This window comes from Aquarana catesbeiana, linkage group LG01 (genome assembly GCF_042186555.1).
Source record: "Aquarana catesbeiana isolate 2022-GZ linkage group LG01, ASM4218655v1, whole genome shotgun sequence".
In the NCBI taxonomy this organism is placed as follows: domain Eukaryota; kingdom Metazoa; phylum Chordata; class Amphibia; order Anura; family Ranidae; genus Aquarana; species Aquarana catesbeiana.
Window position 1 is genome coordinate 455503025 of NC_133324.1, and position 11460 is coordinate 455514484.

Here is an 11460-nt window from a genome sequence, read left to right on the forward strand (position 1 = left end):
TAAGATAAAGTGCTTCTTTTTCATGTTAAAACCCACTCCACTAGAGCAATGAGTACTACTTGGATGTTTTGTAATCCAGTGTCTTAGAGAACATGTGAACAGACAGCTAGTTCTCAGCCTTACAGATGGAAGTTCTACAAGATTGATGTATCTGCCCTTTGAGGATGGTAATTTCAGCCAAATATTTTCACAAGTGGCTATTTCCCTTTTTGTTTTTGTTGGTCTGGTTTACATTTGGTGTTTAGGTGTCTACCCCCAAGTTTGGACTGCTTTTGGACTTCCTTAGGTTGCTTTATCAAAGTTGTGTTCCTCACTGGATAATATAGAAAACAGGATTTTTGTACTTGCCATAAACTACTTTTTCTCAGAGTCCATTGTTGGACGCAGCACCCCTCCCCTCATATGCTATGGTTTTCTAGTTGGGCTGCTCGCTACAACTGAGCAGATGTGAGGTAAGCAGGTTTATAGCCTCAAGGGGGCTTCAGTTGTCTTTGTTCACAATGTCCATCTTTTCTGTAGTTGGGATTAAAACCCTAGGCCACTTATTATCAAAACTGTGTCCCTCAATGAACTCCAAAAAAAAAAGATTTTAAGGGGAGTCCAAAAATCATTTTTTGCAGTTATTGAATAGACCTAAAAAAAATGCTACCAATGGCATATTCAACATACCAAAAAATAGCAATTAATAGTCTTTTTATACTTCCCTTTTTTTTTTTTTTTTTTTTTTATTATTGAAGGGAAAAAAAATGTTTTCTCTGACTCACATGATGGTATAAATTTTTTTTTTTTTTTTTTTTTTTTAAACTTCATTTTCGTTTTATTTTTTTCAGGGCAAATTAAAATATCATGAGCACATCACCAATGGATTTGAAAACATGCCAGCAGGATTCATGGGTATGCTCAAGGGAGAGAACATTGGAAAAGCAATTATCAAAGTGTAGATTTTCATTACTGGGAAAAGAAGAAAAACGGTTTTGCTGACTTCTTTGGAGGCCACATCCTTATCCTCTTTCTTACTGGGCCAGTCACTGACCTACAAAGCAGGTGTTATAGCATTTCAATGGCTGCATGCTTCTTCTAAGGATGACCGTCCTGAAAACTGTGCCTTTAAAAACAAATCGTCAGTGACATTCACCTTAATTCTGGCCTGTCCGATTACCTTCAAAAAACAAAAACGTTTTAAAAAAATAAATGAATTTAATAATAAACAACCTGTGAACCTCATGTGTGCCTAAGCTTTTGTATTAGAATAACTGTCCATTAAAAGGTTTGTGTTAATCACATTTATTGTATCCTGTTTGGCATCATATCATGATTTTTTTTTTTTTTTTTTTTTCTGTAGGGTTATATATTATAGCTCCGTGATTTGTAAGAGTTGAGACAAATAATTGCTTTACATATTATTTGTGTAAAAGGGCCACCTTTTCCATTATAGGGGGTCACAGGAACTTTGTGACAGCATTTTTGGTCCTGTGTGCAGGACTTTCTTTTCCACTGTAAATCCTCATGAACTTATGACAAATTTATAAGGATTGAAATAAGTAATTGTTCTTGGATAATCGGCTACATATTTCACTTTTCCTAATATTGTGGTATGTATGGATTTTTTGAATTCTACGTGATTGACTTGCTCTAAATTACTTCAATATTTGTTTCACTGCACCTATGTCACACCTTAAAACCCTGCTAATGCTAATTTAACTGTAAAAGAAAGTAGAAGCTAGCTGAAAGTTCCCATCTCCAATTATTAGAATGTTATTATCTACGTAAATTGGGTGATAATTTGTGTTGGGCCGTCCCTTCTTTTTACCTTTTTGTTAAATAAATAAATCACTGATGGCTTTGCATATTGCACTTATAGCAAAGTGTTGCTAAAAATTTACATGAAGGGAAAAGAAAAATTTACACAACTTTCACACTGGGGCGTTAGCAAGAAAGTTCCGCTAATTTTAGCGGTGCTTTACCGCTGTTATAGCGCCGCTAGTGAGGTTAAAAGCGCCCCGCTAGAGGCCGAATAAAGGGTTAAAAGCGCCGCTGCGCTTTGCAGGCGCTTTGGCAGCGGTGCCCATTGATCCCAATGCCAGGGGCGGTGTAGGAGCGGTGTATACACCCTCCCGCACCGCCCCAAAGATGCTACTTGCAGGACTTTTTCTAACATTCTGCAAGCGCACCGCCCCAGTGTGAAAGCACTCGGGCTTTCACACTGGGGCTGCAGGGGAGGCATTTTTCAGGCGCTATTTTTGGCCCAAAAGTGCCTGGAAAAATGCCCCAGTGTAAAAGGGCACATCCACTTCCACTGTACATAGAATGCACAGAACGGCAGAGGCGCCTAACAATAGAGGTAATTGAGGTCAAACGGGCATAACAGGGGAAATCTTTATGAGTATATAATAGAAGCTTTACAGAGTTTATAATAAATTACTATTCTGATAACTCAACAAACTGTGTAACATTTAAAGATGTACCTGTAAATGGTAGTTATTGCATATGCAGTTTAAACATTGCCAAAATGCTTTGTATAGAGTTAGTATGATGCAGCATTTCTCTCTAACTCTTTCTCTCGCGTGCTCTCATTATAGCATCACCTGCTGGAGTAGGTTGCTGGGCACAAAAAAAAAAAAAAAAAAAAAAAACAGCCTAGGTTGGCCTCTGCTGGTGTTCAACTCTCCCTTCCCCACCTGCTAGCAGTGCTTTAGTTTCTTGCACCGTGTCAGAAAATAGGACCTCAGAATCCTATACTGTTTTTGCCAATTTTTTTTTTTTTTTTTTTTTTCCGGTTATTTGTGGATTCTTCAGTCAGTTGCCAGGTGGGTGACAAGCTGGATATGTCTAGATCCTTATAGCCCAACCCCCAGTCTGGCCACTAAGCACATGTATTTCCATGCCAGCCAGTCAGTGCCCACATACCGGATGGCACTCTGTTCTCAGCTAGAGGAGACCTACCATTACCCTAAAGGTCCTAGATAACCGCATAGAAGAGACTGTGGACAATAGTGACGGGGGGGTCGTCGGTACTCTCTGCCTTGCATCAGGTTTCTACAAGCTGCAGGGCACATCTCCGGAGTTCCTCTGCCCTCTCCCCACCTCTGGGAGGTTTCTGAAGGGTGCAAGGCAGTAGTTTTCTGAGTGTTGGTTACTACCATGGGTGCAGAAGCCAACGGTCAGCCCTTGATACTATGCAAGGCCATGACTTTGTAACCTACTCAGGCCAGAACCTGTGGCTGCCATGTTAACTTTGGGCTGTGAGTATTCCTCTGGTGTGCCTTCCACTAGCCTGCTAACAGCCTTGGATATATCTCCTGTTAATGCTGTCTGCCTGAGATGACTGGGAGGGAGGCTGGCTCCTCCTGGAGGGCCATAGGGACAAGGTTTTATCACTGGTGTGTGAGGATTTTGAGCTTACTTGCAAGGAATCCTTACACTCCCCAATTTGTGCAACTTGCAAGACTGCCTCTGTCAGTCACGTATCCTGTCCTTCGGACCCCCTCTCTTTGGAGCCTTAAGGGGCTTCCAGTAATGCGCTTTTTTTTTTTTTTTTTTCCAGCCTTTTACCTCCGCCATGGGTGGCTTTGTTTTGTGTATATGCACGTGCTGCTTCAGAAATCCTGTAAAAGTTGCCCATCCCCTTTTTTCACTCTTCTGTTTCTTTTAAAGAGTCAGATATGGAAGGCACTGTTTCGGTGGTGGACCAACCTACTTCAGGATCTTTTGTCTGTCCTATCCAGTAGTGAAGGTGAGGTGTCCACTTCTGTTATGCTTTAGGAAAACAAGCTGGCGTCATTTCCGTCCAGGAGATCTTAAAGGTCGAGGATACCCCTGGTAGCTCTTGGTTACCTCAGTTTCCATTTGGTACCCACAAACCTAAGTGTTCTGCTAAGGTCTTTCCATATATCTCCTACTTTGATGACTTTATCTACAAAAAGTGGCAGCTTCCAAGTTTCTAAGACTGGTTTCACATGGGTGTTATCCATAATGCGCATCCGCCTGCTCAGCAGGGGATCTCTCTGCTGATCCCTGGATGACAGATATATGGGGCTGTCAGATAAAAACGGTCCGCCTGTCCATTTCCCATCCCACTGTCATCTGATCCGCTGGACAGATGGGAATTGGATTTCCTAGCCGTCTGTTTTGGTGGACAAGATCGGATGCTGGCGAGACATCTGCAGCTCCATAAAGAGCCATGGCTGGTCTGTTCGGGTCTGCCTGAAGAACTGACAGGTGGACCTGATTAGACTGCCCTTGTGAAACCAGCCTATATGTTTCTTGATTTGCTATCCTATTAGCCCCTTTGCAAACACACTATATCTAAATGACGGCTACAGCACAGCTGCACTCTACCGTGAGGCCATCGTATGACATCCTCCCGTGCTCATACTGCCTGCACACAGTGGCTTTTTGCTCCAATCACAGATCATTGCCAATTATGGTGGCTCGTTACCACATGATCAGCAGTGCCCAATCACAGGTGATCACGGATGTAAACAGGATTTGCCGGTTATTGACAATCCACCCCTCACGCTGAACGCATGTGAGCAGAGAAAAGCCAAAAACCAGCAAATCCACACAGGGGACAGCTGCTCTGACAATGGGGCACTGATCATTCGTGTCCTGATTATCAGTGCATCCTCACCAGCGCACACCAGTGGAGAAAAATTACTTATTTACAAAATTTTATAACAGAAAAGCTTTTCAAAATTTTCAGTCCTCCTTTTTTTTTTTTTTTTTTTTTTTTTTTTTTTTTTTTTTAGTTTTGTTTAGCAAAAAATAAAAAACCCAGTGGTGATTAAATACCACCAAAAGAAAGCCATCTCTGTCTCATTAAAATGAAAAAAATGTAGTTTGGGTACAGTGTTGCATGACCGTGCACTATTCAACCAAAGTGTGCCAGCACTGAAAGCTGAAACTTGGCCTGGGCAGGAAGGGGGTGAAAGTGCCCAGTAGGCCAATGATTTAAGAAGCCCTTCCCCCTTTTTTTTTTTTTTTCCCTGTGGTCTTTGCTCTGGTGGTGAATCCTCCAGTGTCTAATCCCAATAAGGCCAGGGTCAAGGCACAGCAGTGCAGGAGTCATTTTCTTTCAAAGGGTCTAGTTGCAGTGAGAGCTATCTATGCCATCACTAGAGCTTTAAAGTAATATGGCTACAGGTTTCGAATATGGAGCATAAGATCGCTGCTTACGCGGATGACCTTTTATTCTTCCTTACCAACCCGGAGGGTTTGTTACCATCTTTACTCCAATATTTTAATCAGTATCTCTCTAATTTTTCTATGAACTAGGCTAAATGTTAAATTGACTCCGAACACTGCCCTATTATACAAGATGAATTTCTGTCCATTGTTATCCAAAATGCAAATGCATCTTCAATTCTGGCAAGCTCTTACTTACATTTGGTTCGGGAGATGCAATGCATTTAAGATGACAATGCTCCCCCAGATTTTTTACTTAATGCAAGCAATACTGATTAAATTACCTCAAGCCTTCTTCCTCTCGTGCCGAACAATGATAGTCATTCTATGATACTTCTGCCTAAATCCATGGGGGGAATTGGGCTGCCTGATCTGATCTCATTACCGAGCTGTACATTTTTCTAGCGTGGTATCATGGTGCATTTCCCCGAAGTAAGCTTTGGGTGCAAATCGAACAGGCATCACCGATTGTTCTGTCAACTCTTATTGGGTTGCCCATAAACACTTTTGTGAATTGAAGTCGCATCCCACAATCGAGGCTACAATTGCAGCTCTCACTCAGACGTTCCCTAAAAAAGGCCTTTCTCCCTACCCCTCTCCATTAACTCTGGTGATTCATAACCCAGATTTCCCGTCAGGGGGTAGATAATAAACAACTCTGGGGGTTGGCAGGGTTAGGCACTTTGTTACCTCACAGGGATGCATGTCCACACAAGATCTACCCAGCCTCATACAGCCCCCTTTGAGCACCTGGTCGGCCTTTCAAGTGTCACATTACATAAAGTCTATACCAGAGGTGGGCTTGTACACTAGGCCACTGACTTTTTTTGAGCGTTTAGGTGCGGAGGGGAAATATGTAGCATTGATAGTGCACATGTTGAATGCTGCCCGGGCCTGTATCCCTAACCTGTGGAAGAGTACCACCACGCCATTTCTGAAAGAGTGGTTCTCTAGAATAGACGAAATTAGGATAATGGAAAATATGACAGTGTCCATCTACGGAAGAGAGGAAGAAATTAGGAACACCTGGTGGTCATGGATGACCTTTACTTGCACACCCCTTTTTACCGATTGTCTAGCTTAGCAATTACTCATTCTTGACCCATGTGGGTCTGTCAGTTATGTCTGAGGATCCCTAGGGAGGGGGGGAAGACGGACATTGTGAAGTTCCTAGTCCTTTATCTCCCATTAATTGCTAACTTTTTTGGTTTTGTCTTTTTGTTTGTTTTTTGTTTTTCTCTTCCTCTTAGGTAAACAACCTTTCCAGATCCACAAGTGTTGGGGTCAGGAGAGGGTATTTTTGTCCTTATTAAAGTACAAAAGGAATAATAAAGAAAGAAAGAAAAAAAGAATTTAAGTTGCGATAAGAAAGTAAAGCATTTTAGGTTAATAGCAGTGTCACATATATTAGAAACACCCTGTGATTATAAAGTAATCTTTTGTATACAGGAATTAGGTCATCCACTAGCATGGTAATGAAGATCATGTTTGGACCTGATTGCATGCTTTCGGGTGTTATTTTGGATTGATTAGGTTATGAAACAATATTAAGGGGCTGAATTTATCTGTATTTTTTTTTTCCATATAACCTATTAATATCAGATCTAGGTTGACGGCTAGGTCTGCCCCCTATTCTACTCTGTTACTCCTTTTTTATTCATTATTGCTCACATGTTTTATAATAAAAAATGAATAAAAAGTTTTATATGTTAAAAAAAGTAATATTAAAGGGAGATTTTTTTTTAAGAATAACAAACATGTTATACTTGCTCAGTGCAATGGTTTTGCCCCAATCCTCCTTCTTGGGTCCCCCACTGGCACATTAGGCTCCTCCTTTTCTCCAAGTTCCCCGATAGCAAGCCACTTGCTATGGGGGCACTTGTGTGTTCTTGCTCCCGAGCCCTGCTCTGTGTGTCCATTGGGACTTGCTCCCTCCTCATTGGCTGTGATTGACAGCGGTGGGAGCCAATGTCTCCCACTGCTGTCTCTCAGCCAATAAGGAGGCAGAGACCCGGGACAGCAGCCACTGATGTGCACATCACTGGAGCGGGCTCGGGTAAGTATTAGGGGGGCTGGGGGGAGCTGCATACTAAAGTTTTCTTTTATCTTCATGCATAGAATGCATGAAGGTAAAAAACTTTCAGCCTATGGAACCACTTTAATTTGACCAGTTTTGGCTTCTGCTTTGGTCTCTCAGACATTAAGTAAGCCAACCTCTTTGGGAGGCATGCTGGAATTCTGGTCAACTCGGGTGCTGTGCAGGTGCTGGAAGCATGAGCAGGAGCCGATGAGGCGTTCGTACGTTGTACGTGTGGATTTGCCCAAAAGGCAGACGAGGCCAAAATGAGCGTGGTTGAAAGCAAATGTTTCTTCTGGTCTGTAGCTCGTAGCGTGCCACCTTTCCTGTTCACTAAAGAGATTGTGGAAAAAAAATAAGCTTCATTTGGGCCAGCAATGAGAGCCTCCAACAAGGTGTCAGGGCAAGCATTAACCTCAAGTCGATGGAGTGGTTAAGTATAGTCAGTGCCGGGACAAGGTCATCCGGTGCCCAGGACGAAGTTGAAAAACTGCGCCCCCCCCCTCCCCCCCCTGTGAAAAGCTACAGCGCCTACAGACGATAGGATCTATACTAATGCATCAGTGACAGTGCATTAACCCCCTTCCTGCTGCATATTACCAATACCATTGCTAATTAAGCAAACTCCCCTCAGAGACTGCAGACATGATACAAGAGATCAATGCAGTCTCACCAGTGCCCATCAAATGCAGCCTACCACTGTGCCCATCAATGCCGCCTCAATGTGCCCATAATCGCAGCCTCTCTGTGCCCATAGTTTCAGCCTCTCTCTTTGTGCCCATAGTTTCAGCCTCTCTCTGTGTGACCATAATTGCAGCCTGTGTGACCATAATTGCAGCCTGTGTGACCATAATCGCAGCACCTCTGTGACCATAATCGCAGCCTCTCTCTCTGTGACCATAATCGCAGCCTCTCTCTGTGACCATAATCGCAGCCTCTCTCTCTGTGACCATATTTTCAGCCCCACTTTGCCTATGAATGCAGACTCACCATAGCCTGCCCTGGATGCATCACACAGCTGACATCTCCTGCAGCGCTGTGTGTCACACAGTTGGGTCTGTGTGTGTGTTCGGCGGCGTAACAAGGTCCCGCCCCCCTAGACTGGCGCTCCCGGCGCTGTGTGTCAAACAAGAGGAGGAGGTGGGAGGGGAGCGCTGCAGCCACAGATCAAAGCGGCCTGTAGCGTGGCCTCTACTGCGCCCCCCTTCCTCCAGTAAATGGATCCGCCCCTTCTGCCCACCCCTTGTACCGGCCCTGAGTATAGTAATTCAACAGTCGCCAATAAGCCAGGGAACCATCTAAAGACTGAGGGGGTTATTTACTAAAACTGAAGAGTGCAATATCTTGTCCAGCTCTGCATAGAAAGCTTCCAGGTTTTATTGTCAAAGCTTAATTGAACAAAGTGAGTTTAGAAGCTGATTGGCTACCATGTACAGCTTCACCAGATTTTGCACTCTCCAGTTTTAGTAAATCAACCCCTTAGTCACACACTGAAAACAGGCCATGCAGTCAAGTATCTGTCCCATGCCGACATCAAAAGCTCTTCTAGACCACTTCCCCTTAAGCAAAGGCTCTTCTCATATCAATCTGCAAAAAGTGGCAGTACTGGCAGCCCTGAGTCCCAGCAGCCGGCCCATTTTATTGAAGGGGGCCATGCCACAAGCGCCCTTCAACTGCATGCATTTGTGGTTGTGGAATAGTGGATGCGCATTGTTCCTTTCCCCCCTATATTGATGGCTGGCATGTCTCTATTGATGGGCAGTATGCTCCACAAAAAATGGCAGTATGCTGCTCTACCACAAATGGTACAGTATACTCCACCACAAATAGTATAGTATGCTACCTTCAGAACAAATCCACAGCATACTTAAATTACAATTAGGCAGTGTCCAGGCAGGCTGGTGTGGAATACAGCTAGAGGAAGTGCCTGTTTACTCCTTGAGTAACACGTGTGTATATATACAGGGGCAGGCATCGGGCGTGAGCCCCACTCATATCAGGAGCGAGGTCTGCCTGTAGCCATGACAGGCAGAACCTCTTCCCTGCCGTACCAGGAGTGGCTGCTCATGGGGGTGCTTTGGGTATCTTTTTGGGGGTGCTGAAGCACACTCAAGCACCCCTCTGGCACCACCCCTCTCCCTAACTAAGATCTCCCTGCACCTCCTGTCCAGGTGACACTCTTGATACACTAACAGAGCCATTCTAAGCCATTTTACTGAAAAAATATTTAAAATACTATTGGTCCCTTTTTTGGATCTCTCATTCCACTGACAGGAAGGGGTATAGGAATGTTAAACTGAGGAAATTGTCCTAATAAGTGCACAGGTGACAATAAAACATAACAGTGGTTATAAACCCTCCCTGCTCTATTCAAAACTAAAAATCAGGATTTGACTGAAGTTGGGCATCATCAATACAATGTTGTAATAGCAGATACTGCCAGGAAAGGTTAAAGTGGTTGTAAAGGCAGGTTCTTTACCTTAAAGTGTCATTAAACCCAAGTTGGTAAATTCTGTCTTTACATAGTATATTGCGCTGTGTGCATGGTGATGTGGAGTATGTGAAGTTAAAACTTAATTGCTCCTGGCTTTTGGTGGCAATCCCTCTTTCCCTGTGTCCCTGCTACAGCATGTGAACATCTAGATCCCCCATTGCCACAGTTAATGCGTTTGTTCCTTTTTCTGTTGCTGTACAAGCTGTTCATTCCTCCCGTTTACCTGCTAGGCAGTAAATAAAATAAATACAGTGGCAAGAGGATGGACCAGCTGCCAGTCAGGAATCTAAGTGGGACATTATTGTTGGGATCCTCTCAGAGACTGAAGAGGGTCTGCTAAAGTCTGCATTCGGTTGATTCTGGGTCACAGGAGTGAAAAAGTAAGTGCACTCCTGTGACCTACATGACAAGTATGACCAAACAAGCTTTGGCCATACTTCTCTTAACCCTTTCAATGCCAGATCCATATGGAGTATAGACCTACAGCACCGCTTCCAGCTGGCCAGATCCATACGCTATACCTGTGCATCCCTGTGTGGGTAAACACAGCCCTCCATGGCTGTATGCTTTAGTACACCCCATGTGAAAGAGGCCTTAATAAAATTTTGCAGGCATTTTGTAAGTTACGTATGTTGTGTGCAAATAAGGATTTTAGTGTTTTCTATTTTATAAAAAAATAATTTGATAAACATTTGTGCAATTATTGTGGGGCCTAGAAAATCAGCAACTTATTTTATTTTTTTTTATTTTTTTTTTCCTCCTGGTTTTATGCTTTCAGAAAATTTATGGTTTGAAAGCTGTAAGTGAAAAACAATAACCTTCAGATTTTGAGAAATTCATTTTTTACAGTTTTGCATACCTTCGATTTTCATCATTTCGCAAAAAGGCACAACTATAAATGAACAAATCTTTGTTATTAACTTAATACAGGGTTAGCTTTTATATTTAATAGGAATTTAGCTGGAATTTTGTAAAATTTCCTGTGTTTGTATCTGCTAATAATGATTTTAGTGTATTTTTGGTGAAAATCTTATATTGATAAACATTTGCATAAATATCACGAGGTCTTAAAAATCGGTAGCACCTTCTTTTTATTCTACTGGTCATGTGCTTTCAGAAAATATATAGTTTGGGGGCATTTTACAATTTCTGAAAACTCTAAAGGGAAATTTTTTTTTTTAAAAAAGCAATGGAAAATTTGCAAAAATGGTCTGGCCATCTGACTTTAAAAGTGGAGCAGAGGGCCTGGCACCCATGTTTTGTAGACTTTCGATGAGTAGACAATGGGGTTGATTTACTAAAACTGGAAAATGATAAATCTGGTGCAGTTGTGCATGGTAGCCAATCAGCTTCTGAATTCAGCTTCTTCAATTAAACTTTGACAAAAAAAATGGAAGCTGATTGGTTTCTATGCAGAGCTGCATCAGATTTTGCTCTCTCCAGTTTTAGTAAATCAGTCTCAATGTATCATTTTATCTCCGGTGTTTCCATGTGAATGAAATTATGCATTGTGACAGAACCGCTCGGCACCCCGATTAGGTAGGTGTGGGAAGTGTAGCGCTAATACTGAAACATATATATGAATGAAATTCCAAACACTAAAGATGTTAGTAAACAATTCACACCTGTGTGAGGGAAATAATAAACTTAAATTTCTCCCATATAAGGGAGAGTGCAACACAAAATATGAAAAATTCTGAAATGT

At 42.5% G+C, this 11460-nt stretch overlaps 1 protein-coding gene across 1 annotated transcript in view; it reads left to right on the plus strand.

The window, feature by feature from the left end:
• LOC141101731 (prostaglandin reductase 1-like) overlaps positions 1–1283 on the plus strand; it is a 62718-nt gene extending 61435 nt beyond the window's left edge. The window contains exon 10 of the mRNA XM_073591028.1: positions 831–1283. Within this exon, the coding sequence (XP_073447129.1) occupies positions 831–941 (111 nt within the window). The 3' untranslated portion in view covers positions 942–1283. The remainder of the gene's footprint in view (positions 1–830) is intronic.
• Positions 1284–11460: the final 10177 nt, after the last annotated feature.